Source organism: Cervus elaphus, chromosome 1 (assembly GCF_910594005.1).
Source record: "Cervus elaphus chromosome 1, mCerEla1.1, whole genome shotgun sequence".
Lineage (NCBI taxonomy): Eukaryota > Metazoa > Chordata > Mammalia > Artiodactyla > Cervidae > Cervus > Cervus elaphus.
In genome coordinates, this window is record NC_057815.1 from 41,616,809 (window position 1) to 41,642,322 (window position 25,514).

At 53.5% G+C, this 25,514-nt stretch overlaps 1 protein-coding gene across 1 annotated transcript; it reads right to left on the minus strand.

Annotated features, from left to right (window-relative positions):
- PCSK7 (proprotein convertase subtilisin/kexin type 7) lies at positions 1-25,514 on the minus strand. The gene is made up of 17 exons (XM_043900011.1): positions 25,363-25,514; positions 23,508-23,629; positions 22,553-23,032; positions 21,256-21,390; positions 20,261-20,426; positions 18,803-18,893; positions 17,872-17,926; positions 17,305-17,443; positions 15,120-15,220; positions 12,207-12,374; positions 11,672-11,779; positions 11,156-11,258; positions 3,758-3,914; positions 3,012-3,106; positions 1,932-2,025; positions 1,617-1,734; positions 1-1,359 (listed from the first exon to the last, which is right to left on the minus strand). The coding sequence occupies exons 3-17, from the start codon at positions 23,018-23,020 to the stop codon at positions 997-999; spliced, it is 2,361 nt and encodes a 786-aa protein (XP_043755946.1). The 5' UTR covers positions 23,021-23,032; positions 23,508-23,629; positions 25,363-25,514; the 3' UTR covers positions 1-996.

The following is a 25,514-nucleotide window of genomic DNA, read 5'->3' on the forward strand; positions in this document are numbered from 1 at the left end:
TGACGCTGTGTGGAAGGTTTTTATTTTGGAAAAGCTGTGCAGAAAAAATTCAACAAAATGTTGCTGTGGAAAGAGAAAACCAAATCGTAAGCATTAAAAAAAACAAAGTTCCAATCAACCAACTCGCTCAGAAGAGGGGAGGAGGCCAAGAGTGGGAGGAAGTTGCAGCCCGCCAGGCAGCTGGCCGGCCTTGGGTGGGCACGGCCGTTTCCCTGAGTACTTTGCAGAGGAAGACGGGGTGGCGGCAGTCCTGCTGGAGACGCCTCGGTGGAGCAGCCTGGGCCTGGGGGCCGTGCCCACCCACAGCCCCGCCAGGCGCATTGTACCGGTCCTTTAGGATGAAGGGGTCAGGGGCGTGCTCAAGGTGGCTTCTGCTGATCAGGGCTGATGCAGGCAGCTGCTTTCAGGGCACGTGTGCTGTGTTGGGGGCTGACTGCCAAACCAACATGGCCAAGTCCAAGGCTGAGGCTGGATGGTGAGGGGCAGAAAGGGAAGGGCTGCTGTTTCTGGCCCCGGGGTCGTTAAAAGGACAGGCATATCCAGGGGCTCTTTCCAGCTTCCATCCCTAAGCCCTCTTCCCAAGGGACCCCAGTGACATTTCTGCTGAGATGCTCTTCTGGCCATGCGTGCTGAGGGTCTGGGTGGCCCACGCCGCTGGCCTGCCCTGGAGAAGCAAGGATGGAGGCCAGCCCAGTGGAAGCCCTAGTTCGTCATCTGAGACCTTCTCACCAAAAGCGCCTACTCCGTTGGAGGAAGGCTCCATGGCTGTTGCCAGCCTGTTCTCTGGCATCGCTGCTCTGCTGACTGGACCTTTTGTAGGCCCGTGCCCTCCCTGAGCGTGGTCTTTAGCCAGAAGGCGTCTTCAGGCCTCTGGTCCCAGCTGGAAGCACCTGGACTGCTTTCTGCCCCGAGCTCCCAGAACTAGGAAGCAGCTTTCCGCACTCCTCCAGGCGTAGGAAGTGAGAGCCCGTCCCACGGTGGCTGTGAGGCCCCGGGTCAGCACATCTGCGCCTCCTTCCCCTGCAGCAGGTCTGGGGGCAGGAGCTGAGGGACACCCAGGGCACCCCTGCTCTGGGACAGGCTCCAGTCCCCCGGATCCAGCAGGTCGGGGGCGTGGAGCCCTGAGGTGGCGGGAGCGCCCTCGCTCTCCAGCCCCGCTCTGCCTGGGTCCTGGCTGCTGCAAAGGGGGACTGATTCTAGTTCTGTCCCCTCCTCCTTGGCTTTCTGGCTTCGCTGGGGCCAGTGGCACGGTCCACTCCGACAAATTGGGCGAAAGGCCACGTTCCTCTGGCTCAAGTATACTTCCAGCATGTAGTAAATGGTCCAGAAGACTGTGAAGCAGCCAATCAGCACCAGGGTCTGGGGGAAAGGCAAACACCTATGTAGGGCTGCTCTCCCAGAAGCCTGCAGCCTTTCTCAGCCCAGAACAGTGAGCTCAGAGAGTCTCTCTCCTTCTGGAGGCTGCCTCTCCCACCCCAAGCCACACCCTCTGTTCCCCCCACCGACAAGAGTTAGCCCGGAGACTGGGGACCCAGGTCTGCCCAATCCATCACTCCCAAGTTGCCTTGAGTCTCCCACTGAGGACAATACCCCAGGACACCCCTGCCTGTCTGCACCTTGAGAGTGTTGGGGGTGATGGTGTAACCGTCTTCCTCGGGGATGTTCAGCCCAGGCGGGCAGGGCAGCGTGAAGCCGTCATGCAGGTATTTTCCACTCATGGCACTTTCTAGTAGCCTGTGGAGCAGAGAGGAGACGAGGATGCCCCACTCAGCCTGGTCCTCTACCTGCCTGCCTTGCCCACCCTCCCACCTGACAGCTGGACAGGGCGAGGTCCCACAGCAGACAGGGGAGGCAGGACGTGGAGCTCCCTAGGTGGCCTCCCCACCCCACCCCCAAATCCCCAGCCCTCTGACGCCCGTGTCTACACCTACCTCTGTCTGTCTCTGATGTCTACTGGACTCCATACAGAGCCATACAGGATGAGCTGCCATTGTAGGAGGACGCCGGCCTGGGGCATTTCGTCTCCTGGGGCGGCAAGCAGGGTGGTCTGTGAGCCTCTCCTCGCAGCTGGCCAGACGGCAGAAGGTCTGCCTGCCCCGCCACCCGGAGGGACTCAGACCACATGAGTGGGCGGCCAGTCGTCTTTAACTGTGTCCCACTGACCCTGGGGTTCTGCAGACCTACCTCTCTGGTGGTCTTAGGAATGGAAAGGGGAGGGTGAAAGAGAGCACTCCAAAGCTAAGAAGTTTTTCCTCTTTCATATTTTAGGGTTTCAGCTGGGATTTTTCTTAAAAAAAAAAAAAAAGTCCTGCTAAATTAAAGAAAGGACTGAAAACCACTGGTCTGGTGAGGTATACCTGAAGGTGAAAGACTCTTTGTGACCCCATGGACTACACAGTCCAGGGAATTCTCCATGCCAGAACACTGGAGTGGGTAGCTGTTCTCTTCTTCAGGGGATCTTCCAAACCCAGGAAATCGAACCAAGGTCTCCTGCACTGCAGGAGGATTCTTTACCAACTGAGCTATGAGGGAAGCCTGATGTATACCTAATTTGGGGGAAATTGGAAGGGTTGGGTTCAATTTCCAATTTTCTCTTTGAAATACTATATGACTTCCATACGTCACTTCAAACCTCTGTGTGGGCCTCAGTTAAAAAAAAAAAATGGGGAAAATTAGTCCTGCCCTTACCTGCCTACCAGGGCTGGCCGCAGGATGGTTATATGTGAAAGAACTTGAAATGTGGTTTCAACAAGGAATTTGTGTTGCTATCCTGAGGAAAAATGGATCAGTCACTTTGCCAAGGAAGATGAGAGGTAGTATTAATGAACAATTAATGAACAGGTCTCAACGCCCATTCTGTGGATGGGGCATACTTCTTGGCAGCTACCCTTTTGGTCCGATGGCACCCCAGGTGTTCCACCTGGGACACTTTCTGTGGGGACTCTGAGATCCAGAGGAACAGACGACACTCATGAAAGGCAGGGCCCTGGCTGGGAGGCAGGCAGGCTTACCTACATCCCTGATGACGAGTCTGTAGGTCCCTTTCGCCCTCTCCCCCCAGCACCGCACGGTGGAGAAGGTCCAGTCATTGAAGCCGTTGGGATCCCTGGGGCAAGAACACAGGAGACAGGGGAAGGTATGGAGCAGGGAACGGACCCCTTTTGCCCAGGGGCACTCTCTTACTGTAGCAGCAGCTGTGGTCTGAGCCACAGCCAGCAGGAGGGCGCCATGAGGGCCTTCAAGCGCAGGCCCTTGCCCCGGGATGCTCTCAGGAGCTGAGGGGCTTGTGTCAACATGGTGAAGCGGAAGAAGCAAACGTGGAGAGGACACAGGCTTGGGAGTCCCATAGAGCTAGGCTCACTGTTAACTCTCGGGCGCTTACTAGGTCTACGCCTTGTTTCCTCATTTGTAAAAGGAGGTTACAAAGTCGACTCTCAATCGTCTTTCTTTTGGTCATGCAGAGTGGTAGGCGGGATCCAGTTCTCTGACCAGGAATTGAACCCAGGCCCTGAACTGGGAGCGCAGAGTCTTAGCCACCGGACTGCCAGGGAAGTCCCTCTCATCGTTCTCACAAGGATTGAAGAAAACATACGTGAAGTGCAGTGCCGAGCACGCTGTGAGCACTTGAACAAGGCAGGTCACAAAGCCAGCGCCAGGGGAGTTTAGGGCAGGGCGAGTGTCCACTCAGCCCAGATCTCTTCCTGGGCAAGGCCCTCACTGCAGAGAGACCTCAGAAGGTAGGGGCACGAGTACGTACGAGTCCAAGCTGCGGGGGGCGCCGATAAGGGACATCATGCCACTGGGGCAAAAGAGCTTCAGTTCCAAGCTGCCGCGTCGTGGGTGGGTGATGGAGACTGTCACGGCCACGTGCTCCAGGGTCTTCAGCCCCGACATGTCCAGGTCCGTCCTGCTGACTGTGGGAAGTCAGGCTGGGCAGCTGGGAAACCAGCCCCACAGACACTTATGCCCTCACTTCACCCCACCAGACACAAAGGCATATACGAGTATCTTTGGCAACCCGACTGAACCTTGTGAACAGTAGGAAAGGGAGTGCGTGTGCTCATTTCAAGCTTCTAATTTAGTTTAGAGTCTAGTCGGGACGACAACACGTAACCAAGACACAAGACAAGAAAGAAATGGAGCCGTTCCCAACATTCATTCATCCAAAAAGTAATTTCCTGAGTACCTCCTACATCTCAGGCGCCGTACTAGACGCTGGGAACGTAAAGGTAAGTTGGCTATGGCCTCTGCCTTCTACCTGCAAGTGGAAAATGACGTTGTATGAGGTCCACATAACTGATGCCAGAGCAGAGACGAGGCAGACAGGTTTAGGCACTCAGTTGTGAGACACACTCTGAGGAAGGAAGTGAATACAGATTGGTAGAGAGTGTTGGTAGAGGTTATTCTAGGAGGGGAAATGACACATACAAAGGCAGAGGTAGAAATGAACAAGTTTCATATTGAAGGAAAAACAAGTTCTTTGAAAAAACAAAAAACCAAAAAACTACTGAAGTGATGGCCTTCCCTGGTGGTCCATTGGTTAAGAATCCATCTGCCAATGCAGGGGACACAGGTTTGATCCCTGGTCCAGGAAGATTCCACATTCCATGGTGCAACTAAGCCTGTGTGCCACAGATAGTGAGCCCAAGCACTAAAACCACTGAAGCCCACGCACCTGGGGCCCAGGCCCTGCAACAAGGGAAGCCAGCGCAATGAGAAGCCCGTGCACTGCAGCGGAGAGTGGCCCTGCTTGCCACAACTGGGGAAACGCTGGCACACAGGAATGAAGACCCAACAGAGCCAAAAATAAATAAATAAAAAGATGAGCTATGCGTTTAAACAAACAAACAAAAACCCACCAAAACTAGTGAAGTGAACAAACTTCAAGGAAATTGTACTGAAGGGAAAAAAGCCAATATAGAAAGGACACATAGTGCACGATTTCATGTATTTAATATTCATGAATAACGTTGACTGTGGAGATGGACAGATGAGTGGTTGCCAGGTGCTAGGGATGGGGCAGAGGGGTCGGGTGTGGCCCTAAGGGGTGACAGAGGAGTCCTGGGATGGGCTGGCTCTCGATCCTGATTGTGGTGGTGGTTACAAAAGACTATACACGTGGTAAAATTGCATACACACACTCACACACATACACATACATAGAGAATCTATATCTAACCAGTAAAATCTGAGTAAGTTCTGTGAGTTGGACCAATATAATTTTCTTGGTTTTCCTATTGTCCTATTCTAAGACATTTAACATCAGGAGACGAGTGCATAGGACTTCCCTGAACAGTTCTTTGCATCCTCCTGTCAATCTACAATTATTTCAAAATAAAAAGTTAAAAAACCAAACTAGTGAAGTAGAAGACTCAGTTGAGGAATATTAAGAAATTAAGCTGCAATGAGAAATGCCTCTTTCCAAGACAACTTTTCTTCCATTAATTCAGGCCAACAGGCAAAGCAGAGAGCAACACCCAATTTAACAGATGAAGAAGCTCAGAGAGGAGGTGAGAGACGACGGGCATGGGACCTAGGGTAGGAAGGGCTTTAACATTTTTATTTTAAACACATAACCGAGAACTATTAGAGATTACCATGCAAAGATGGAGTTTTTAAAAAAAGTGTTAAGGGGAGGTTACTCCTAACAGCTGTGGGTAGGCTGAATTGGAGTAGAAAGAAGAAACAGGTGACAGGAAGGCCAGCTACAATGTCTGATTCTAGTCTAGGGGTGAGGCAGTGTGGGTGTGGATAACTGGTCAAAGAAGAAAGAGCGGGGAGTTCCCTGATGATCCAGTGGTTAGGAATCCAAGTTTTCATGCCGAGGGCCCAGGTTCAATCCCTGGTCAGGGAACTAAGATCCCCAAAGCCTTGCAGCACAGCCAAGGTAAAAAAGAAGAGAGAGGGAAGAAAAGGCTCAGGGCTTCCTGTGGCCCGTCCGTTCTTCCTGTTCGTCTTGGCCTTCCACTCAGTCCGCCTCTCATTGGGCTCGCGTCAGGGAGGGGGGCCACCACCCATTACCCGACGACACCAGTGTTCGAGATCTACCTGTCTGATGCCATCTCTTCACATCCCTCTCCTTCCCCGACTCCACAGACCTTTCTCCACCCCACATCAGCACAGACTTCCATGGCCAGACCCTGGGCCTCGTCCTTATCTGGCACTGCTTCACTTCTGAATGGTTAGTAACTTCCCTTGTGGGATTTATTACATAAACAACACAAATTAGAACAGCAATTGAGCAAAAATGAGAACAAAAAAGCTCCTGCAATTCTTGATGCCATGTTGGTAAATACCCACTGAGCCTTCTCACTGCGTTTGTCTGTGTGCACGTGTGTCTTGTCTTGCACCCTCGCAACTCATGGAAGCCAGTGTTCCGCCTTCCCAGAAAGCAGCCAGCTGTCCCTCCGCTTTCTCCACTACCTTCTTTCTTTGGCTGCACCACGCAGCATGTGGGATCTTAGTCCCCCAACCAGCGATCAAATCCGCACCCCCTGCAGTGGAAGTGTGGAGTCTTAACCACTGGACCATCAACCAGGAAAGTCCCTCCACTGCCTTCTTGATTCCTTCATTTTCTTGCTCCTCAAGAGATCCGTCAAGCTCTTCCTCCCTAACCGCCTAAGATCCCACAGCTCATTTCGCCAACACATTCTTATTTACATTCCCTTGTTTTCTTTTCCTTTCACAGTAACTATCTGGCAAAAGGCCAACACCAGATCAGACCAATTATACAGTCTCTTGGCTGGATTTTCTTGCTTACGCCTTTCCCACTACAAAGGAAAAACAAACCCTTTCTCAACTCATCACTTGTGCCTACTAGTGCTAAGAGCCTGGGCTCTGGAGCCACCCAGCCTGGGTTCAAATCCCAGATCAGCCATTGACTAGTTATGAGAATTAGTTTCCTTATCTGTAACATGTCCCCTTTATATAGTTCATGGTTAGTCATTTTAAGATACAGCCTCTGTCTCCTGTTTTCTGCTGTACCTGGGGGCTCCGGGCTCTGGAGAATAAACTTCCCAACTCCTGCCTCGATGAGAAAGGGGCCACCACCTGGCTGCTAAGCATGGGAGAAGGCACCCGGGCGTCTACCTTTTAACTGACACCGAGTTCTACTCTCATACCCACCTTCGTCCTCTGTAGTGCATGGGGCCTCCAAGTCCTGAGCCCTTTTTTTTGGCCACATCGCATGGCTTGTGGAATCTTAGTTCCCATACCAGTGAATGAACCTGGGCCCTGGCAATAAAAGCTCAGAGTTCTAACCACTGGACTGCAGGGAATTCCCAGCCCCGAGTCTTTGGAGATTCTGTAGTGTGAACGAGCTTGTTGCCTAGGATCACTCCTGCCGGTATTTGGTTTGCAATTTTCTTAGCCCTGCTTACTTCACCATTCATTTTCTATCTTCCAAAATGTACTGCGATCTCTACTTTGCTGTGATCTCTTCTCTCATTCTCTTTGTCCTTGTGCTCATTCCACTTTAATTCCTTTAGTCTTACTTTGGTGAGGTTGTACATATGTACATTTATATATGTGAAATTTACATACATATAAATTTTTACTATGCATGTAGGTGTGCTTAGTCACTCAGTTGTGTCCACCTCTTTGTGACCTCATGGACTGTACCCCACCAGGCTCCTCTGTCAATGGAATTTTCTAGGTAAGAATGCTGGAGTGGGTTGCCATTCCCTTCTCTAGTGTATCTTATTGACCCAGGGATCGAACCTGGGTCTCCTGAATTGCAGGCAGATTCTTTACCGTCTGAGTCACCAAGTGACACATTACAGAGCATAACAGAAGGGAATAGAATCCTAAAAGAGACCTGAGTGCCCGTCTGTGTCAGCCTGTGTACAGAGTGGCCCACGTGCATTTACTTATTGGTGTGTACACGGACTTGGGTGGCCATGCATGTGAGAACATGAGATGTATTTTATTAGAATTGAGCTAGTATATTAAATGAGTTAACCCTTAGGCCAGTGTTTGGCACATAAAAGGCATTTATCTTTTTTTTTTTTTGGCTGCGCTGCATGGCATGCAGGATCTTAGTTCCCTGACCAGGGGTGAAGCCCATATCCCCTGCAGTAGAAGTGTGGAGTCTTAACCACTGGACCAGCAGGGAAGTCCCAGAGGCACTCATCTTAGTTGATGATGATGATCATATTATTATTTTACCTTTAGCAACACAGGATCTTGTTCAACCACCGCTGAGAAGATCCCAGGGCTTTATTTGCCCATAATCTTATGAAGCTAGGAAAATCTCTATCCTTGTCACTATCCTTGTTCAGGGATCAGAATAAGAGATGTCAATCTAGTAATCATTTGTGGAGAGGTGGCAGCTAAAGCCTTAAGTACAACTGGGCCATCGAGGATGAAGACGTAGAGGGAGGGTCAGGAACATGGCCTGAGTCTCAGAAGAAACTCATGGCTTGGAAGTAGTGAGGTGAGTGAACAGAAAACCAAGTTCTTTAGGCAGAGAAGCCAGAAGAGGACCATGGAGCAAAGGAGGTCACCAGAGCCACAGGAGGAGCAGGGAGGAGGAGGTGGAAGGCTGCCACACAGGCCTCGCTAATCTGGTCCGACAACAGCGTTGAGCATCATCGACCAGGATGAGCTGTGAGCTGGCCCCAGGTCTGAGCCTGAGAGGGGCACCTCAGAGGGATGAAGTAAGTCTTCAGCAGTGGAGGGATGGTGATAAAGGTGAGCAGTTGCTTTGGTCAGTTCATTTGAAAAGGTTACTGGCTGGAGGCAGTCAGGGACTTAAAAGGTGTTTTCTAACAGATGTGCTGAGGGTGTTGGAAGGCAGAAGGAGGAATCAATGGGGAGGGAAAGACTGGGCAGGAGAGGAAGATTCGGAGCCAGGAAGGAACAGGACTGAAACATGGCTGGCAGGGGGTGGTGGTAGCCAGCTGGGGCTGCAAACAAGGATAAAAGGGTATTTGCAACAGGTATTCAGGAATCTTCTGTAAATACACACAGGCTCCCTTGTGTTTGAGATACACTTCCCAAGCCCCACCCTCCCTCCCGCCCTCCAAAGACATTTCAGACCCAGAGTCAGAGCTAAAGGAACCGAGGGGCCCTCCTGCCAATGGGGAGAAATGACAACCTGTCTTGCTCTAGAGCTGCCTGGCCTAAGAAGGTGGCACCAGTCACATATGGCTATTTAAAATCAATTACAGGGACTTCCTTGGTGGTCTAGTGGTTAAGAATCTGCCTTGCAATGAAGGGGACATGGGTTCAATCTCTGCTCGAGGAAATAAGATCCCTTGTGCCACGGAGCAGCTTAGCAGCACAAATGGAGAACATTTCCACCATCATAGAAAGTTCTCTTGGTCACCACTGCTCTAGAGTCTTGGCATTTCACCTGCTTTTCCATCTCAGGAAGATTCATTTCCTTCTATCTTACAAAAAAGTTCACCTGCCAGCCCTTGGACACTGACTTGCCCAGGTCTTGGTGGGAAAGACTATCACCTGGCCATAGGGGGAGAGGTTTGCTGACTGTCCGGGACTGAGTTGCTTAGCTCTACATGAACTGGACTGACTTCCTCCAGCTTCCAAGAATGCCCACAAGTCTGGACCTTCAGTTCTGTCTGGAGTCACAACAACAGAGGGGAAGACATCTTTGCTGACCCTAGAGATCAGCAGACTGCTGGCCGCCCTCCAAACCAGTGAAGGGCTCCATCAGCAAAACTTGCTGGGTCCACCTCCCTTCTCTCCATCTTTCTCTCCCCTACTCCAGCTCCTGCTTTCCTCCTCCCAGAATAATCTGTCCTTCTTCCTCCTGCTCCTTCGTGACAAACAAGCAGTTTCCAGATGCCTCTGTACCGAGGGAAGTTTGTCAGACATGCCGGGGGAATGTCTCTGGTTAGTGGGAGGCAGAGGATGATGAAGTTGAAAAGGACCCTAACCCGCTTCTAAGCTGACCCTCTCACTTGATGGATGTGACTGTGGGTTACTGTTACTTAAATGAGAGGCAGCAGCTCTGGATAGGACGTAATAAAAGTTAAAAGATGTACTGTCTCCAAGACATGTGAGTAAAAAGCCCAGAGGTTCCTATTTGAACTGCATTCCTGGGAATGTTCCTGCACTCCTCTGCCTTGGCTGATGCTTTATGCCCTTTCCAAGATAGCATTCCTTTTACGGAAAATGCAATGAACCGGGCCCATGGATTTCCTTCCACGTAGAGGGGAAACTGGGCAAGCGCTGGACGTGGTTAGGGAGAGAGACAACGGAACTCTTCCCAGCCAGGGGAGCAGCCCCAACCCTCCCTTCCACGCTCCCATCTTTGGCCATCCCTCCTCGTAGCCACTGGCTGGTCTGATCACTTCCTAGGAGGATGAGAACAGCAAGGACAAAGCTCCACCTGGGTACAAAGCATGACATGCTTCCGACTTTACAAAACACAGTGGATAACTGCCTGTCAAAATTCCTTGAGAAAAAAAAAAAAATCCCCAAAAAACTGGAGGTATGGAAAACTCTCCAGTGGCAACTCTGGGAAGTCCGCAGAGAGATGATCCTTTAGCACAGTACCCCAGCCCAGCCGCACTCTTCTCTGGGAAGGGGTTCAACCTCTGGGCTCAAAACGAGACTACGTCTCAGATGCGCATAGACAGCCCTCACCCCTTCGGACAGTCCTGTGGCCCCGTGGGATGGAGGCGGAGGCAGAGGGAGGGCCACTCCAGTCTAGAGAGCCCTCTGGGGACTCCTCTGTCCTCCCCCTGACAGGTCCCAGCTGACTCTGTAATTAAACAAGCCTGAGAATCAAAGGGAGACATTCCCAGCTCCTTCACTTCATCCAAAGCCCACTGGGCTGCAGAAGATCATCTGGCAAGTTCCTAGCATGGAAGTCAAAGGAACTTCTTTTGACTTGTGCCTGTCTCCCCAGGCCCCAGGTCCAGCCCTCCTGCCAGCCTTCCTAATGGCTTGCTCAGCAGCTCCCTCCCACCACCCGTAACTCAGGAGAAAGGTCTCTCAAGCAGCCGGGGGCCAGCCAACTCAGAAGCAGCAACATGTCCTAAAATGGTCAAAGAGAACGCCGCAGATCTGGCTGGAGCTCAGCTCCTAAAGGAAGGGGTAGGACCAGCAGGAGGACGAGTTTAACTTCTCCATCACCCCGCCCTGAGCCTCTGGCCCAGGATTAACCCCCTTTCTGCTGACCGCTTACCATTCCACAGCACCTCCAGGGGGCGGGCGGACAGCGGGATCGCCTTGTTCTCTTTCAACACAGGGCTGACGTAGGAAGCTAAGTAAGGGACAGATGTCCAGACCTATGAAAGGAAGAGGGGGCGGTAAATGAACAAACGGACGGACCGTGCACACCCAACCTCACCTACCTGACCCCTAGGGCCGCACTCTTTTTATTTCTCCCTTAATCATCACTGTCTCTCACTCTGCAGACACCCTGGACTGCTCCCTATGGCATCACAACACGGAACCGGGGGACATGCTGTGTCCAGGGCAGCAGATGGGAAGCTGAGCACCCTGAGGGCTCCATGAGACATTGAGGTCTCATTTATTCTCCTGTCAGTTTAAGAAACTTTATAGAATGTTGAGCCTGCTCCTTCATGGGTAAAATGGGTCTCGGGTGAATGAACATCTATTGAGCACCTATGACGTGCTGGGCAGTGTTTCAGGCATTCGGCCCGGCCCCTGGGCCCCTCCATGCAGGACAGCCATTCACCTTGGCGGCGTTCACGAGTCTCCAAGCATTGAGCAGGCCGAATCCGTGCTGGTGGCTGTGGCTGAAGCCGGCCTCATTGGTGATCCAGTCCGCGCGGTGGTCCTCGTACTGACAGCACAGGGGTCCTGGTGAGCCTTGCAGATTTTAGGTTTCCCGACTCACCCCGATGGCTGATCCAGCCCAGACTCTCCCACCAAGGCTGCTAGGAAGGGACTCCCTGAGCAAAGCTGGGACAAAAGGGCAAAGCCCTGTGATGTCTCCAGCCGAATGGCCTGCTTACAGAGAGGGACCTGGGAGCCTGCCCAGAATGCCCCTTTGCAGGTGACATGGCAGCAGCAGGACAGGGACAAGTGAACTTAGGTCTACGGTCTTGGCGGGGTCTCCACACTGCTTCCGTAGGAACGCAACTCTGGGAGACACTGGCATCTAACGCCTGGGACATTAGAATCCGAACCTCCTGATCCCTCCAAGCCCTTGGTACCAAAACTCTGAGGTGGGCTGGGCCAGGCCATGCATCTGCTTGCGAATGGCTCACCCGGGTGGCCGTGAAGACGATGATGTGCTGGACGTCACGCCACGTGAGGCAGGGCCGCACCTGCAGCATCAGGGCTATCATGCCAGCCGCCAGGGGCGCGGCAGCCGAGGTCCCCGTGTGGCCCTCTGTGCAGCCGGTGCCCTTCTGAAGGTCCCAGTCAGTGGTCACCTGGGGAGCAGAATGGGAGGGACGGGGGCTGGTTAGGGCCTGAGTTCCCAGGGGCAGTTGGGGGAGGGGGCAGGGCGGGGCCTCAGAGTGAGCGAGTCTCCCGGGGACCGTTCTGTTTGGCAGGTCAGGATGAAGGAGATTCTTCATCCTCTTGGGCCTTACAGGAGAATCTCTGGAAAGCTGAGAAAAACCAGTTACTCTGAGGGTCTTGGCTGCAGTAGCGCAGAAAGGAGGTGGAGAGGGGAGAGGCCTCATGGGTCCTGATTTCTGCTCAGCTGATGACCCCTTCCCCAATCCCCCCCTCCACCCACCCCTACCCCTGCAGCCGTGGAGACAGAGGAGTGGCTGGGAGCTCCGGGGGCCCCCAGCTGGAACTGGGACAACAGTGACGGCACCAGGCGAGGAACTCCGGCTTGGCGGCTCAGAGACGGGGCTGGCCTGACGTCAGTGTGAACAAAGGGACTGTGTCCCAGGGAGAGGACACCGCACCCCTCACCCAATGGTGGGCTTAGCATGGGTGAACATCTGCACCACTGCCCACCCTAGCCAGTGGCGATCGATGGGCCAGGTCACATCCCTGCTTGGGGCCAAGTGCCTCGGGTCCCCCTTCTCTACCTGCAGCTCTGAGGTGGGAGATGAGAGTGGGGGTGGGGGTTGAGGGGGAGGGACATGGCACCTGTTTGGTACCCAGTTCTTTCCACGTTCTCATCCTCCCTGGAGCCACAGAGGGTGGAGCCGGGGAAGGCCCTGCCTGAATCCACTCCAGCCCATGGTCCTCTGGATCTAGCACGTGGTGCCCATGCTAACACTAGAACATCTTTTCCTTCCAGGCTTCTCTCCTGGTTCGGATACCAAGGTGCTGCCTTCTGCCAAGAGCTGCCCTTTCTCCACTGTCCTCATTGCTTGCCTTCCAGCTGTTATAGCAGCTGCCAAGACGTGTCATTTCCACTCAGAAGTCGCGCTCTTACAGAAGAGAAGGGAAAACTCTCCAAGTGGAAGTCTCAGTGAGGGTGGGAAGCCTGGTCTGTGCCAGGGAGCAGATTAATTTTTTCCTGTTAAGGAAACAGCCTCACAGTGACAGTCCAGGCTGGAGCCGGGAGGCCCGGGAACTTGCCTCTGGTGGCAGGAGCCCCGGGCAGCAGACGGCGGGGTGGCGTGTGCCTCTGTGCCTGCCCTCGGGGAGGCAGCCCCATTGAGCTGGTCATTGAACAGAAACTGGCAACTGGTTTCCAACACAGGAACAACCCAAAGATGGGAGGTTGGCTGAACAAACTCGCTTTGCATTTCTGGACAAATTACAGTTTAGATGGAAAGTGGTGGGGGTGAAGCAGAGTTGAGTCGGAGGAGAAACTAGTATGTCCAGAGGAGAAACTAGCATGTCTGGTAACTTCTTGGCCCCCGACTGTGGTTGGGGTGAGCAAGAGTTCTGCCAGGATGTTCCTGCTGTTCCTCCCCCTCTAGCCTGGCCCGGGCTGGGGGTAGGTGGTGCCTCTCTGTACCCAGACCCCTGTCTGTTAAGCAAAGTCTCCTGCCCACTTACTTTAGCTCACTCCCTTTTTTCTTCTCCCAGGGTGGGGGGCAGGGCTGGGGTCACCTGGCCCCGAGCCTTGGAACATTGTATTGACCAGAAGTCACTGAGCAGCAAAAACAGAATTTTAGTTTGGGAAAGAGAATTTGACCCAGAGGCAGCAGCCCAATTCCCAATGGCCCCAGAGAGTCCTCCCAAGCGCGAGCCACTGGAGAAATGTGACACCGGCTGGCTGCAGCCCAGCCCTGCCCGAGAGCCCCCCGTCCCCGGGTCACTCTGTTACAGGCATCAGGACGGGCAGGGAACTCTAGGACGACGGGCTGGAGCTGAGCCAGCTGCGGGTAGGCACTGCACTCTGAATTCCTTTACAGGTTCCCACAGCTTGAGAAACTCCACTTCCTTGCTCCAACCTCTTGTTCGCTGTGACTCCAAGCCCAGCTCCAAGGAAAGAGCTATCTCTGGGGCTGATGGGGACATTCCAGACTCCTTTTCCCATCCATGCGGTGCAGACAACCACTAGCTTTACTCCTGAGGATGAACAGGATCAAAACTCGCAGTATTTACATAAGGACTGCATAGCAATGCAATGATGATTTTTTTTTTTAAGCCCATAGAAATTAGCCAAAGCCTGTATTCTACCAAAGGAAGACATATCAAAGGTTCTTTCATCAGTGTGTGCTCAGAGTAATTTCTATAAAGATACGCATATTTGTTAACTTAAAAATTTAAAGATGAAGGAGCTTCCCTCCTCGCTCAGTGGTAAAGAATCTGACTGCTAATGCAGGAGACACAGGTTCAATCCCTGGGCTAGGAAGATTCCACATGCCTCGGGGTAACTAAGCCCTTGCAGCACAACTACTAAGCCCATATGCGCTCTGGAGCCTGGGAGCTGCAACTACTGAGCCCATGTGTCCCAGAGCTCGTGCTCTGCAGCAAGAGAAGCCCCCCAGTGAGAAGTCCAGACAGTGTAACAACAGAGCCCTCCACTTGCCAAAACTAGAGATAAGCCCCTGAAGCAAGGAAGACCGGCACAGCCATACATAAGTAAGATTTTAAACAATTTAAAGATTAAAATCCCTTTACACAGATACATTTAGAGTCCTCAACTCCATTCTACCAACAGGGGCAGACTCTTAGGGAAACAGATCTGCTAGGGAAGAAGATCCCGAGAGCCGGGCTGGGGAGCAGAGGGCAGGTGTAGGGGACAGGGCACTCACGATGCTCCGGAGCATCTTGTCCCCTCCGCTGAAGGTGACTGCCAGCATGGAGGCACACTCCTCGGCATAGAAAGGCATTCGGCCCTCCTCGTCCACAGCGCCTGGGGGAGGAGCAGGGAAATGGGAGCGGAGGTGAGGGTCTGAGAACATCAGACTTAGCTCTGATCTTAGTTATCATTGAGGGGTTGGTCCTGGGCTTAAAAAATGATCTCAGTGGTCCAAGTCCTTCAAGTACCCACACGCCCCGCCCCCACTCCCGGAAAAGTGGTCTCAAATGGCAGAGGGTAGTCTGTGCGGAGACCATTCTTTCAGCAGACTGCAGGGGGTGGCCCACTCGACACAGACTCATTCACTCGCACAAGCAATGGATCAGTTACTTATCAGTTATCTATTGCAAGTCACACACTGTATGAGTGACAGATGGGGGCTGTGGGGAAGGGCCACAGACCTGATCTCAGGGAGCCCATAGTCAGGGGGCAGGTCAGGGAAGTAAATACAGCTGGGAGGGTAAATGCCTACAGTAGGGAGCACAGGTACAAGGCAGTTAATTTAGGCTGGTGTGGCAGGGAGGTCAGGGAAGGTTTCAAGCAGGAGGGAAGTGACCTGTGGGAAGAGAGGTTGGAGCAGAGGCCTAACCAGCTGTGGTGGTGGATGTGGGGGCTGGGGGCGCAGAGGGGGTTATCTCAGATGATGGGTAGAAAGTGCTCCTGGGTATAACTCGTAAGGAAGTCCTGACCTCCCCTAAGAGCAGGGCTGGTTCCTCCTCACTATCAGAGTCTGCGGAGAAAACTGTGCACACACATTCAGACAGAAACATGGAAGCTGGGGGCACACCCAGATTACATGGTCCCCTCATGTCTGAATGACACACAATCACACACACTGAGATACATGGTCGCCTCACCCCTCACACACACCCAGATATATAGTCCCTTCACCCCTGAGTGACACACACAATCACACACACAGAGATACATGGTCCCCTCACCCCTGAGTGACACACACAATCACACACACTGAGATACATGGTCTCCTCACCCCTGAGTGACACACACAATCACACACACAGAGATACATGGTCCCCTCACCCCCGAGTGACACACACAATCACACACACTGAGATACATGGTCCCCTCACCCCTGAGTGACACACACAATCACACACACTGAGATACATGGTCCCCTCACCCCTGAGTGACACACACAATCACACACACTGAGATCCATGGTCCCCTCACCCCTGAGTGATACACAATCACACAGAGATCCATGGTCCCCTCACCCCCGAGTGACACACACAATCACACACACTGAGATCCATGGTCTCCTCACCCCTGAGTGACACACACAATCAAACACACTGAGATCCATGGTCCCCTCACCCCTGACTGACACACACAATCACACACACTGAGATACATGTTCTCCTCACCCCTGAGTGACACACACAATCACACACACTGAGATCCATGGTCCCCTCACCCCTGAGTGACACACACAATCACACACTGAGATCCATGGTCCCCTCACCCCTGAGTGACACACACAATCACACACACTGAGATCCATGGTCTCCTCACCCCTAAGTGACACACACAATCAAACACACTGAGATCCATGGTCCTCTCACCCCTGACTGACACACACAATCACACACACTGAGATACATGTTCTCCTCACCCCTGAGTGACACACACAATCACACACACTGAGATCCATGGTCCCCTCACCCCTGAGTGACACACACAATCACACACTGAGATCCATGGTCCCCTCACCCCTGAGTGACACACACAATCACACACACTGAGATACATGGTCCCCTCACCCTGAGTGACACACACAATCACACACACTGAGATCCATGGTCCCCTCACCCCTGAGTGACACACACAATCACACACACTGAGATCCATGGTCCCCTCACCCCTGAGTGACACACACAATCACACACACTGAGATACACGGTCCCCTCACCCCCGAGTGACACACACAATCACACACACTGAGATACATGGTCCCCTCACCCCTGAGTGACACACACAATCACACACACTGAGATACATGGTCCCCTACCTCTGACACCACCCCCCACCCAGATACAAGTCTCCTCACTGCTGCGTCTTTCTCTCTCTCACACACACACACGTGCACCCATGCACTGCGGGACCACTGGGCCCACTACCTATGGTGACGGTGTAGATGGAGTTGGCGTAGCCATCGTAGTTGCAGTTGTCGTTGTGCTGGCCCCCATTGCCACTGGCCACCACAAAGATGCTCCCAAAGCCCTGGCGGCCAGCGATCACCCCATGCTGCAAGGCAGCCTGAGGAGCAAAACAACCAGGTCAGCTGAGGAACTCACAGGAAGACCCTACCCCCCACGCCACTCGCCCTCCTGTCTCCTTCTAGAAGGAGAAGAAAAAAATAACCCAAGGGCATTGGACAAGGGAGAAAGAGACTTAAAAGACTGACTTAAGAGGGTAAGGGGGCTATTAGTGGAACAACTGCTTGATGGATGTGCTCTGCTCCTCAGAGAAGGTGGGGCCAGAAATGGGGAGCCAGCGCAAAATCAGAGCAAAACACCACTTCATTCTAAGAATGTCCCCCTCACCCCTTCACCCTGGGGCAGGAGTGCTGTTCCCAAAGGAGGGGTCGGGGCTACAGGGCAGGTCTTGGGGAGGGCGGGAGCAGTTCCGGGAACGGAATGAAGAGGGCGAACTTGGTCCCCAAAGTCTCCACGGTTCCCAGCTACCTTCCCCAGCTGGTGGGGGCCGTCCACCGTCTTCCCGTCATCGTCTGGTCCCCAGCTGTGGAGAGACACCCAGTGGAAAGAGCCAGGGCCAGGCCATGGCTGCCCACCCAGCCCAGCCTCAGCGGGCTGTGCCTCTGCCCCACGCTTCCCCTCCTCCCAAGGGCTCCAGCCCAGGACTCGCGTGATGAAAGGATGTTAAGAGTCCAGCCCTCACTCCAAAGTGGAAAACAGAAGGATGTGCTAACGTTCTTGTCCTTGGAAACCTTCCCAGTTCAGGACTACTCTAACCTGCTCCTTCTCAGGTCCCCAGGGAGTACAGGGTGGTGGAAAGGGACGAGAGGCCACCCCTTCCCCACTGAAGGAGCTAATTCTAGGCCTGATGGCAGAGCACCTGGAAAGGAAGCAGACAACCTGTGTAAGCTGTCTAGGAGATCTCTGTCCTATCTCTAAGTGTGGAGCACATCATGTATCTACAGGAGATGCTGGCCGGGGAAGAATAGGCTGCTGTCAACGCGGCGCGAGCAGCCCAACCTCAGCTCCTCCTTATCATCCACCCCCTTCCTACCAGATCCACAACCCAGAGCTGCTGGTGCGTCCCTGGGTGGGGGCAGAGGGGCTTTGCGCTGGGTATTCAGTCCAGCTGTGGTAGGACAGGAATCCTCAATTTCTCCCAGAGCATTACGAGTTTATTAAACAAATAAACACGAGGCAGGATAGAATGCTCCTTGTGTGGCAACCTGATCATTGGGGTGACTTGGGGCTTACGACGGAGAACCCAGAAGCTGGGGATCTGGAGAAGTGAGGGCCGTGGACTCACAGGTTGTACCCCAAGGGAGAGCCCCGCCCCCCCCCCCACCACTGTTCTCTGGTTGGGGGATTCGCCCGGTGCCCCGGCCCCTGGCCCGTTTCCCTGCTCCTGGCTGTACCTCACCTGCAGCTGTAGATGTCGTTGATCTGATAGTGCTTGTTGAACGCCACGGCCTCCATGCTGTCGGTCAGGGGTCCATCCAGCACCCGGATACCTAGGCAGTGTAGGCCACACCAGCTCCTCAGTAACGCGGGTCTCCTAGATGGGGAGCCAGGTGGTGGTGGGGGCCCCCTGTGGAGACTTACTTTTCTAAGTGCTCTAGGATCTTTTTAATTTTTATACCATGTGCATGTACCTGGCCAGAAATATTTTCTAACATAATGCTAAATCTTAGACTTTATGGATCCTGGGGTCTGGTGGGCGGAGGCATAGGCTAGAAGGTAGGGAATCCAAAGTTCCCTTTTTTCATGCATCCTTTATCACATAAAACACTGCTTGACACACAAGAGGGTATTCAACAGATGGTTCTCAGCCCGTTGCTCCTCCCATGGAGGTCTAGTCTCACTTTCTAAGATGGGGCAGGTCACATCCTGGTGGAGCTCTCAGAAGGGACCTGGGCTCCCCCGCTCTGTAGTCTCATTTACAGAGAGGGCTGCTGACCCCTGCTGGACTATAAGAGGAATGCAGCCAATCTGGTCCAGCCTCGTAAATGCAGGCTCCAAGCATTTATGAGAAATCACCAGAAGGGCATCTGCATCCATTCCCTTCACCCTCTGCCTTGATGGACAAAGACCGAGAGGCCGCGGAGCCATAGAACCACCCCAGTAGGTACCAGGGCCACTTGGTTCTCTTGAAAAGATGGGGAGCAGACAGTGACTGTCAGCAGGGGCGGGAGCTAGAGCTGGGAGAAGGGAGAGAGGCCTCCACAGACACACAGGATCAACAAAGAGGGGGAGATGAGGAGGCCATTGGTTAACCGTGAAAATACAAAAATGTGGATAAGTAAAAGGAGCTATCATTACAGTGAGCTGAGCACTGATGGGGCATAACCATGATCAGAAAAAGGGAAGTGGAGTCTGAGCAGGTGGGCTTGGGTCTCCATCTCTCATCCAGCTCATTTTCACGCTCTTAGCTGTTTTATATAGTCGTATGTGCTCAGTTGTGTCTGATTCTTTGTGATCCCACGGACCCCGCCAGGGTCCTCTGTCCATGGAATTTTCTAGGCAAAAATACTGGAGTGGGTTGCCATTTTCTACTCCAGGGGATCTTCCTGACCCAGGGATTAAACCCACGTCTACTTGTGTCTCTTACATTGATTGACAAGCGAATTCTTTACCACTGAGCCACCTGGGAAGCCCTTTTAAAGTGGAGTTTGCTGCTAAAAACATGTTAGAAACACCAAAGCACTGAGAAAAAAAATCAATGAGCCGATCTGCCCTGCTGATACCTATTTATAAGTGTACCTTTTGCTTTCTGCTGTGTGTTGAAGGGGTAATAAAGTTGTGTTGGAATTCAAGACGGAGGGACAGAGAATGAAGACAGCAGTCACGGTGGGGTGTACCGAGGCTGGACCAGAGGTACCTGCTATGCGGCTCCCGAACGCCACTCCCACGGCACAGAAGCTGTTGTTGGGCACAGCGGCAATCTCGCCCGCGCAGCGCGTGCCATGGTGATTGCCATTCTCCACGTCCGGGTGGGGCATGGGGTCAGGGTCATTAGAGTTGAGGTCATAGCTGCCCTCAGGGCTCTGAAACGTGGCGGGGGAGGAGGGGGGAGATGTGGTCACTCACTAGTTCCAACCAGTCAGGTCTTGGAGCTCAGGGAGAGAGGAGAACTGGGGGTTTGGGGCTCCGAGCCGACACTGCGGGCCCATCTCTGCCAACCACACAGGCTGCACAGGACAGGACACCTCAGGCAACGCTGAGAAGTGCTGTGTGCTGTTCTGGGCTGCGCCAAGTCGCTTCAGTCTGACTCTTTGCGACCCCATGGACTGTAGCCCACCAGGTTCCTCTGTCCATGGGATTCTCCAAGCAAGAATGCTGGAGGAGTTTGCCATTTCCTTCTCCAGGGGATCTTCCTGACCCAGGGATTGAACCCGTGTCTCTTAGGCCTCCTGCATTGGCAGGCAGGCTCTTTATTACTAGTGCCAGGAGACATGCTATAGCTCTAGGCAAACTTCTCTCTTGGCCATTATTATAGAAACATGCCCAGGAGCTGCTTCCATGGTGGGAAGCCTGAGATAAAAGAGGCTTCCAGCTACTTAAAGGGCAGGCTTTACAGAGGGGAAGGCACTGGGACTTGAGTGGAGAGGGAAGTTGCCCAGGGCCACTCCTTACTCCCCAGGGCAGGGAGTGGCAGCAGGATCCAGGAAGTATCTCTCTGCTGAGCTGGAGCCTGTGTCCTAGCTGCCAGGCCACAAGGCCACCTGGGGGAGAGGAGCAGATGAAGAACAACATCCTACCTCCTAGGCCCTTTCCTCTGGCCCAGAGAGAGGTCACTGGGAAAGGGAACAGGCCTGAGACAACATCAAGAATCAGGTAAGGCCTGGGGGTGGGACTGACGCCAGGGCCACTCACGTAGTTGGGTGCGATGTCCTGGATGGTGTGCTCCACGCCGTCGTCCACGACCACCACGGTCACCCCGCGCCCGGTGACGTTGCGCTCCCAGACACCCGTCACATTGATGTCCCTGCCGGGGCTCCGCCGGTTATTCTGGGGGAGAGATGGGGTCAGGAACTGCTCTCTGGGCCTTGGGAGTCCAGAGATGTGCAGCACGGCCCATAGTGAGACAAGTACAGTGAGCAGCCCGTTCTCACTCCTGGCTGCTGTCAGGGAGCCAGAGAGAGGGGTGGACAAACTGGGGTGGGTGGGATGGGGCCAAGGAGGGGACCTGTGAGAGCTCTGCCACAGCACAGGTGTGCAGGGAAGCTTGGCATCACTCATGGGCAACAAGGGTGAAACAGTGACCAGGGTTAAGGGTTGGAGATTAATATGCTGTGTGATATACATTGGGACTTCCCAGATGGCACTAGTGGTAAAGAACCTGCCTCCTAATGCAGGAGACATAAGAAATGCAGGTTCAATCCCTAGGTTGGGAAGATCCCCTGGAGGAGGGCATGGCAACCCACTCCAGTATTCTTTCCTGAAGAATCCCATGGACAGAGGAGCCTGGTGGCTACAGTCCATGGGGTCACAGAGTAGGATGTGAGGGAAGCAACTTAGTACCCACTGCACGCATGATATACATTATATTAACATTGTAAAATATAACATTACTAGTTAACCCCGCAGGCATGATATACATTATATTAACATTGTATAATATAACATAATGTTACTAGTTAACCCCACACAGGCATGATATACATTATATTAACATTGTATAATATAATGTTACTAGTTAACCCCACACAGGCATGATATACATTATGTTAACATTGTATAATATAACATTACTAGTTAACCCTGCACAGGCATGATATACATTATACTAACATTGTATAATATAATGTTACTAGCTAACTCTTGTAAAGTGTTTCCCATGTGTCTGGCACACATACATTAGTTCACTTAACTGTAACCATTACCTCTCCCTTAACAGAGAGGTTAAACAGTGCACTCAAAGGCACAAGCTAGTCAGCAGCAGGCAGCCCCGGCGGCCTGGCCCCAGCACCCACGCCGGGCACCGCAGTCCTCTAGCTCTCTGCGAGTGAGCACAGGGCATGTGGAGCCCGAGGATGAAGCCCACCATCGAAGCCCACGGAAATGTCTCCGTGGATGGGAAGCCCCTGAAGAGTTAACCCCAACGGCCACTAGAGCACCGGGTACCCCCACCCTAGCTGTGTGAAGCTGAAAGCGGCCAGGCTGGACTCACCAGGTGCCACTGCTGCGGGTACTTGGGGTCGTTGAAGTGGACGCCGCGCTTGGTCCGCTTGAGCAGTCTCTGCTCTGCGTGCCAGCGCACAGCCTCGTGCCCGGCCAGCACGGCTTCTACCCGCTGCCGGACGGCCTCGGCCTGCCGGGCCTGGCGACGCCCCGCTGGCTGGACCAAGAGGTAGTGCCCCTGGAGCTCCCCGATGCGCCCCGCGTTCATCAGCCCCGTCGCCTGGGCCAGAGCCTCTGCCCGCCGCTCCAACGACTCCTCTGCCCCCTTGCCTTCCGGACCGTCCAGACACACTGCCCAGCTTAGCCCCCCTGGGCCCTGGGCCCTGAGCCCACCTGCCCCCACCAGGCCCATAACCCAGGGAAGCAGTAGGAAGAGCCCAGCTAACTCCAGCCAGAGGCCCGCGGGCAGGCCCAGGGGGGCATCCGAGTGTGGCCCTCTCTGCCTCCCTTTCGGCATCAGAGCAGTACGCTGCGAACAAAGAGAAGGACATCAGAGGTAAGAGAGCTGATAACGGCAGGAATCTCAGGGGGCGACTGAGCACCAATGTATCACACCCGGAGACTCCTAACCCATGCTTTTTAAATCATTAAACGTGTGATCCTCTCTTTTAATTCACATTGATCTCTGACCAACAGGGATAAGCCCCTGGGGGGAGTGGGGAGCCAGCACTAAGCCTAGTGGGTCCCTCCATGACATGATTATCACGAGACAATCAAGCAAGAGGTCTAGCTGCTAACAGGCACCACACTGCTCTTCCCCACTGTTGCCATCTTGAGCTCAGAAGTCGTTATCACTCCTGCCAATTCCTGGCAGCTCCATGATTTTTCTTTAGAAGAGACCCTCCTCCCTTCTTCAGAGGGGACAGAAATCTTCCTCCAACTGACTTCTCAGACCCATCTGTGGTCTTGAGGGCTAACTTCCCGCAGTGGGGCCCCGTTCCCACCTGGACTCAGAGTGAGGCTGAGCTCCTGATCCGGTTAACCACCTCACGCTCATTTTGTGCAAATGGAGAAAAGGCATTTCTTCCGCTGTGAGTAGCGGTGACTCTCAGCATAGACCGCAGACCTGCAGGCCCCAAGAAAACAAGAAACGGTGTCCTCTCAAACCCAGTGGAGCAGGCAGAGGCTGGGAACCTGGGATCTGTGACCAAAGAAACTGCCAATGATCACCTGCAGGAATCTCAAATAGGTCACAGACTGGAACCAAAGTGGTACAGTAAGGCCAGATGGGTACAAAACCCAGAAACCCTACTTCTCATCCTAAACATCAGGCCATCCTCTTCTCTTCTTTTCCTAGATGCCTAGAAGAGGGCCTGAACTCTTACCCAAAACTCCTCTTGAAAAGTAGATAGGGGACTTCCCTGGTGGTCCACTGGCTACGACTCTGCGCTCCCAATGCAGGGGGCCTGGGTTCGATCCCTAGTCAGGGAACTAGATTCCACAAGCAGCAACTAAAGATCCGGCATGCCACAACTAAGACCCAGTGCAGCCAAGATAAATAATAGATAAATAAATAATAATAATAAAAGAACAAAAAAGTAGGTATTACTGCTTCTTAGAAGTCTGGGTGGCAGCTCACTTCCTGGTTTCTGTACCTGTGAAGGATGCCAGGGGAAGTAAGAGTAGGAGGAGGTGGGGGGGGGGTTGGAAATGGGGAAAAGCCCAGAATGCAAACAAAACTGAACAGGAATAAGAGGCAAGTGGGTGGGGTGGGGATTGGAAAGCACCACTACAGGGCTTCCCTTAGTCACTAGCTCAGCAAGTTGTGAAGTGTTCTAAACCTGGGACCGCCACCCATGGCTTGACAGAAGGGCCGAATCAGTGGGCAAATGTAGGGACAGGGGCAGGCGAACGGGCAGTGGAACAAGTGTGTCCCTATTGGTGGCTGAGCTCCTTCAGAAGCATCTGCTGTCTAGCGGGCTGGGGTGGGGGTCACCTTGAAGCAGGGTTTAGTACCTGCACACATACCCAAGTGGATCAGTCTGAAAATATGGGTATTGTACACAAGTTTCTTTGGAAAGGGAGGAGGGAACTTCTGCCACCTAACATTTCTCTCACCAGATCCATGTATCTCCTTCTCTCTTAGGTTCCTAGGAAAATACCCTGCTGCTCTCTGGCAGCCTTCACTGTCCCAAGACATTCAGGTGTCCTTCCCAGTCTGCAGGCCTTAGTGAAGCAAAATCAAATTCTTGTGAGATAACTTGATAGTGACCCAACTGGGCAAGGCTCCTTCCGTCTCAGTGGAGCCCACAGATTTCCGGAAGACAGGAGATACCTGACCACCACATCCTCCAGTCCTTCTGGCAGGGCAGGACTTTACCCAGCACCTCACCTCCACCCTCGGCTTCTGGGAAAGGAACCTTAGACATCCTCTGAAAGCGGATCTCAACTTCGCCCCAACTAACTAGGCGTGTCTCTACAGCTCTTAGCTGCCAAGGAGGGCAGCCCGAGTCCAAGGTTCCTGTTCCCAAGAGGCTGTCCTTCTCCTCCTCTTGGGAACCTCTACAACCCGTTCCTAGAAATCAGGCTGCCTGCCAGAGGTCAGTTTCATCGATCGCTGGCCTCCAATGCCCGGTGCAAAGGGCCCCCCTCTCCTCAGAGGACTCGCACGATCTTGGAATCCTGGACGCCGTGGCCCCTTCTCGCTGGGCTCGCGCACGCGGGGAATGAAGGCAGCCTCTGGGCAGCTCACTCACCCTCAGACAGCGGCTGCACACCCCCCCCCCCACGCCCCCGCGTCCCCCAGTTCTAGAGCACCCGGACTTCCAATGCCCCGCCCCCACCGAGTTTCCAACTCACCGGCCCGGCAGCCGCCGCCGCCGCCGCCCCCTGCGGAAACTCGCGGCTCCGCGGGAGCCCGAGAAGCCGGTGACAGCAGCATCACTTCCGCCCGGCGGCGCAGCCAATCAGCGGCGGGCCCCCGGCCGGGCCGAATGGCCAGGAGCCGCCGG

Bases quoted from the DNA above. Each gene is read 5' to 3' on its own strand.
- PCSK7 (XM_043900011.1), bottom strand. From the start codon at position 23,020: ATGCCGAAAGGGAGGCAGAGAGGGCCACACTCGGATGCCCCCCTGGGC. The intron at 11,259-11,671 runs GTGAATGGCTGT...TTCCTTTCATAG, and splicing joins GACTCGTGAACGCCGCCAAG to GTCTGGACATCTGTCCCTTA. The intron at 1,360-1,616 runs GTGCAGACAGGC...CCTTTCCCCCAG, and splicing joins TCACCCCCAACACTCTCAAG to ACCCTGGTGCTGATTGGCTG.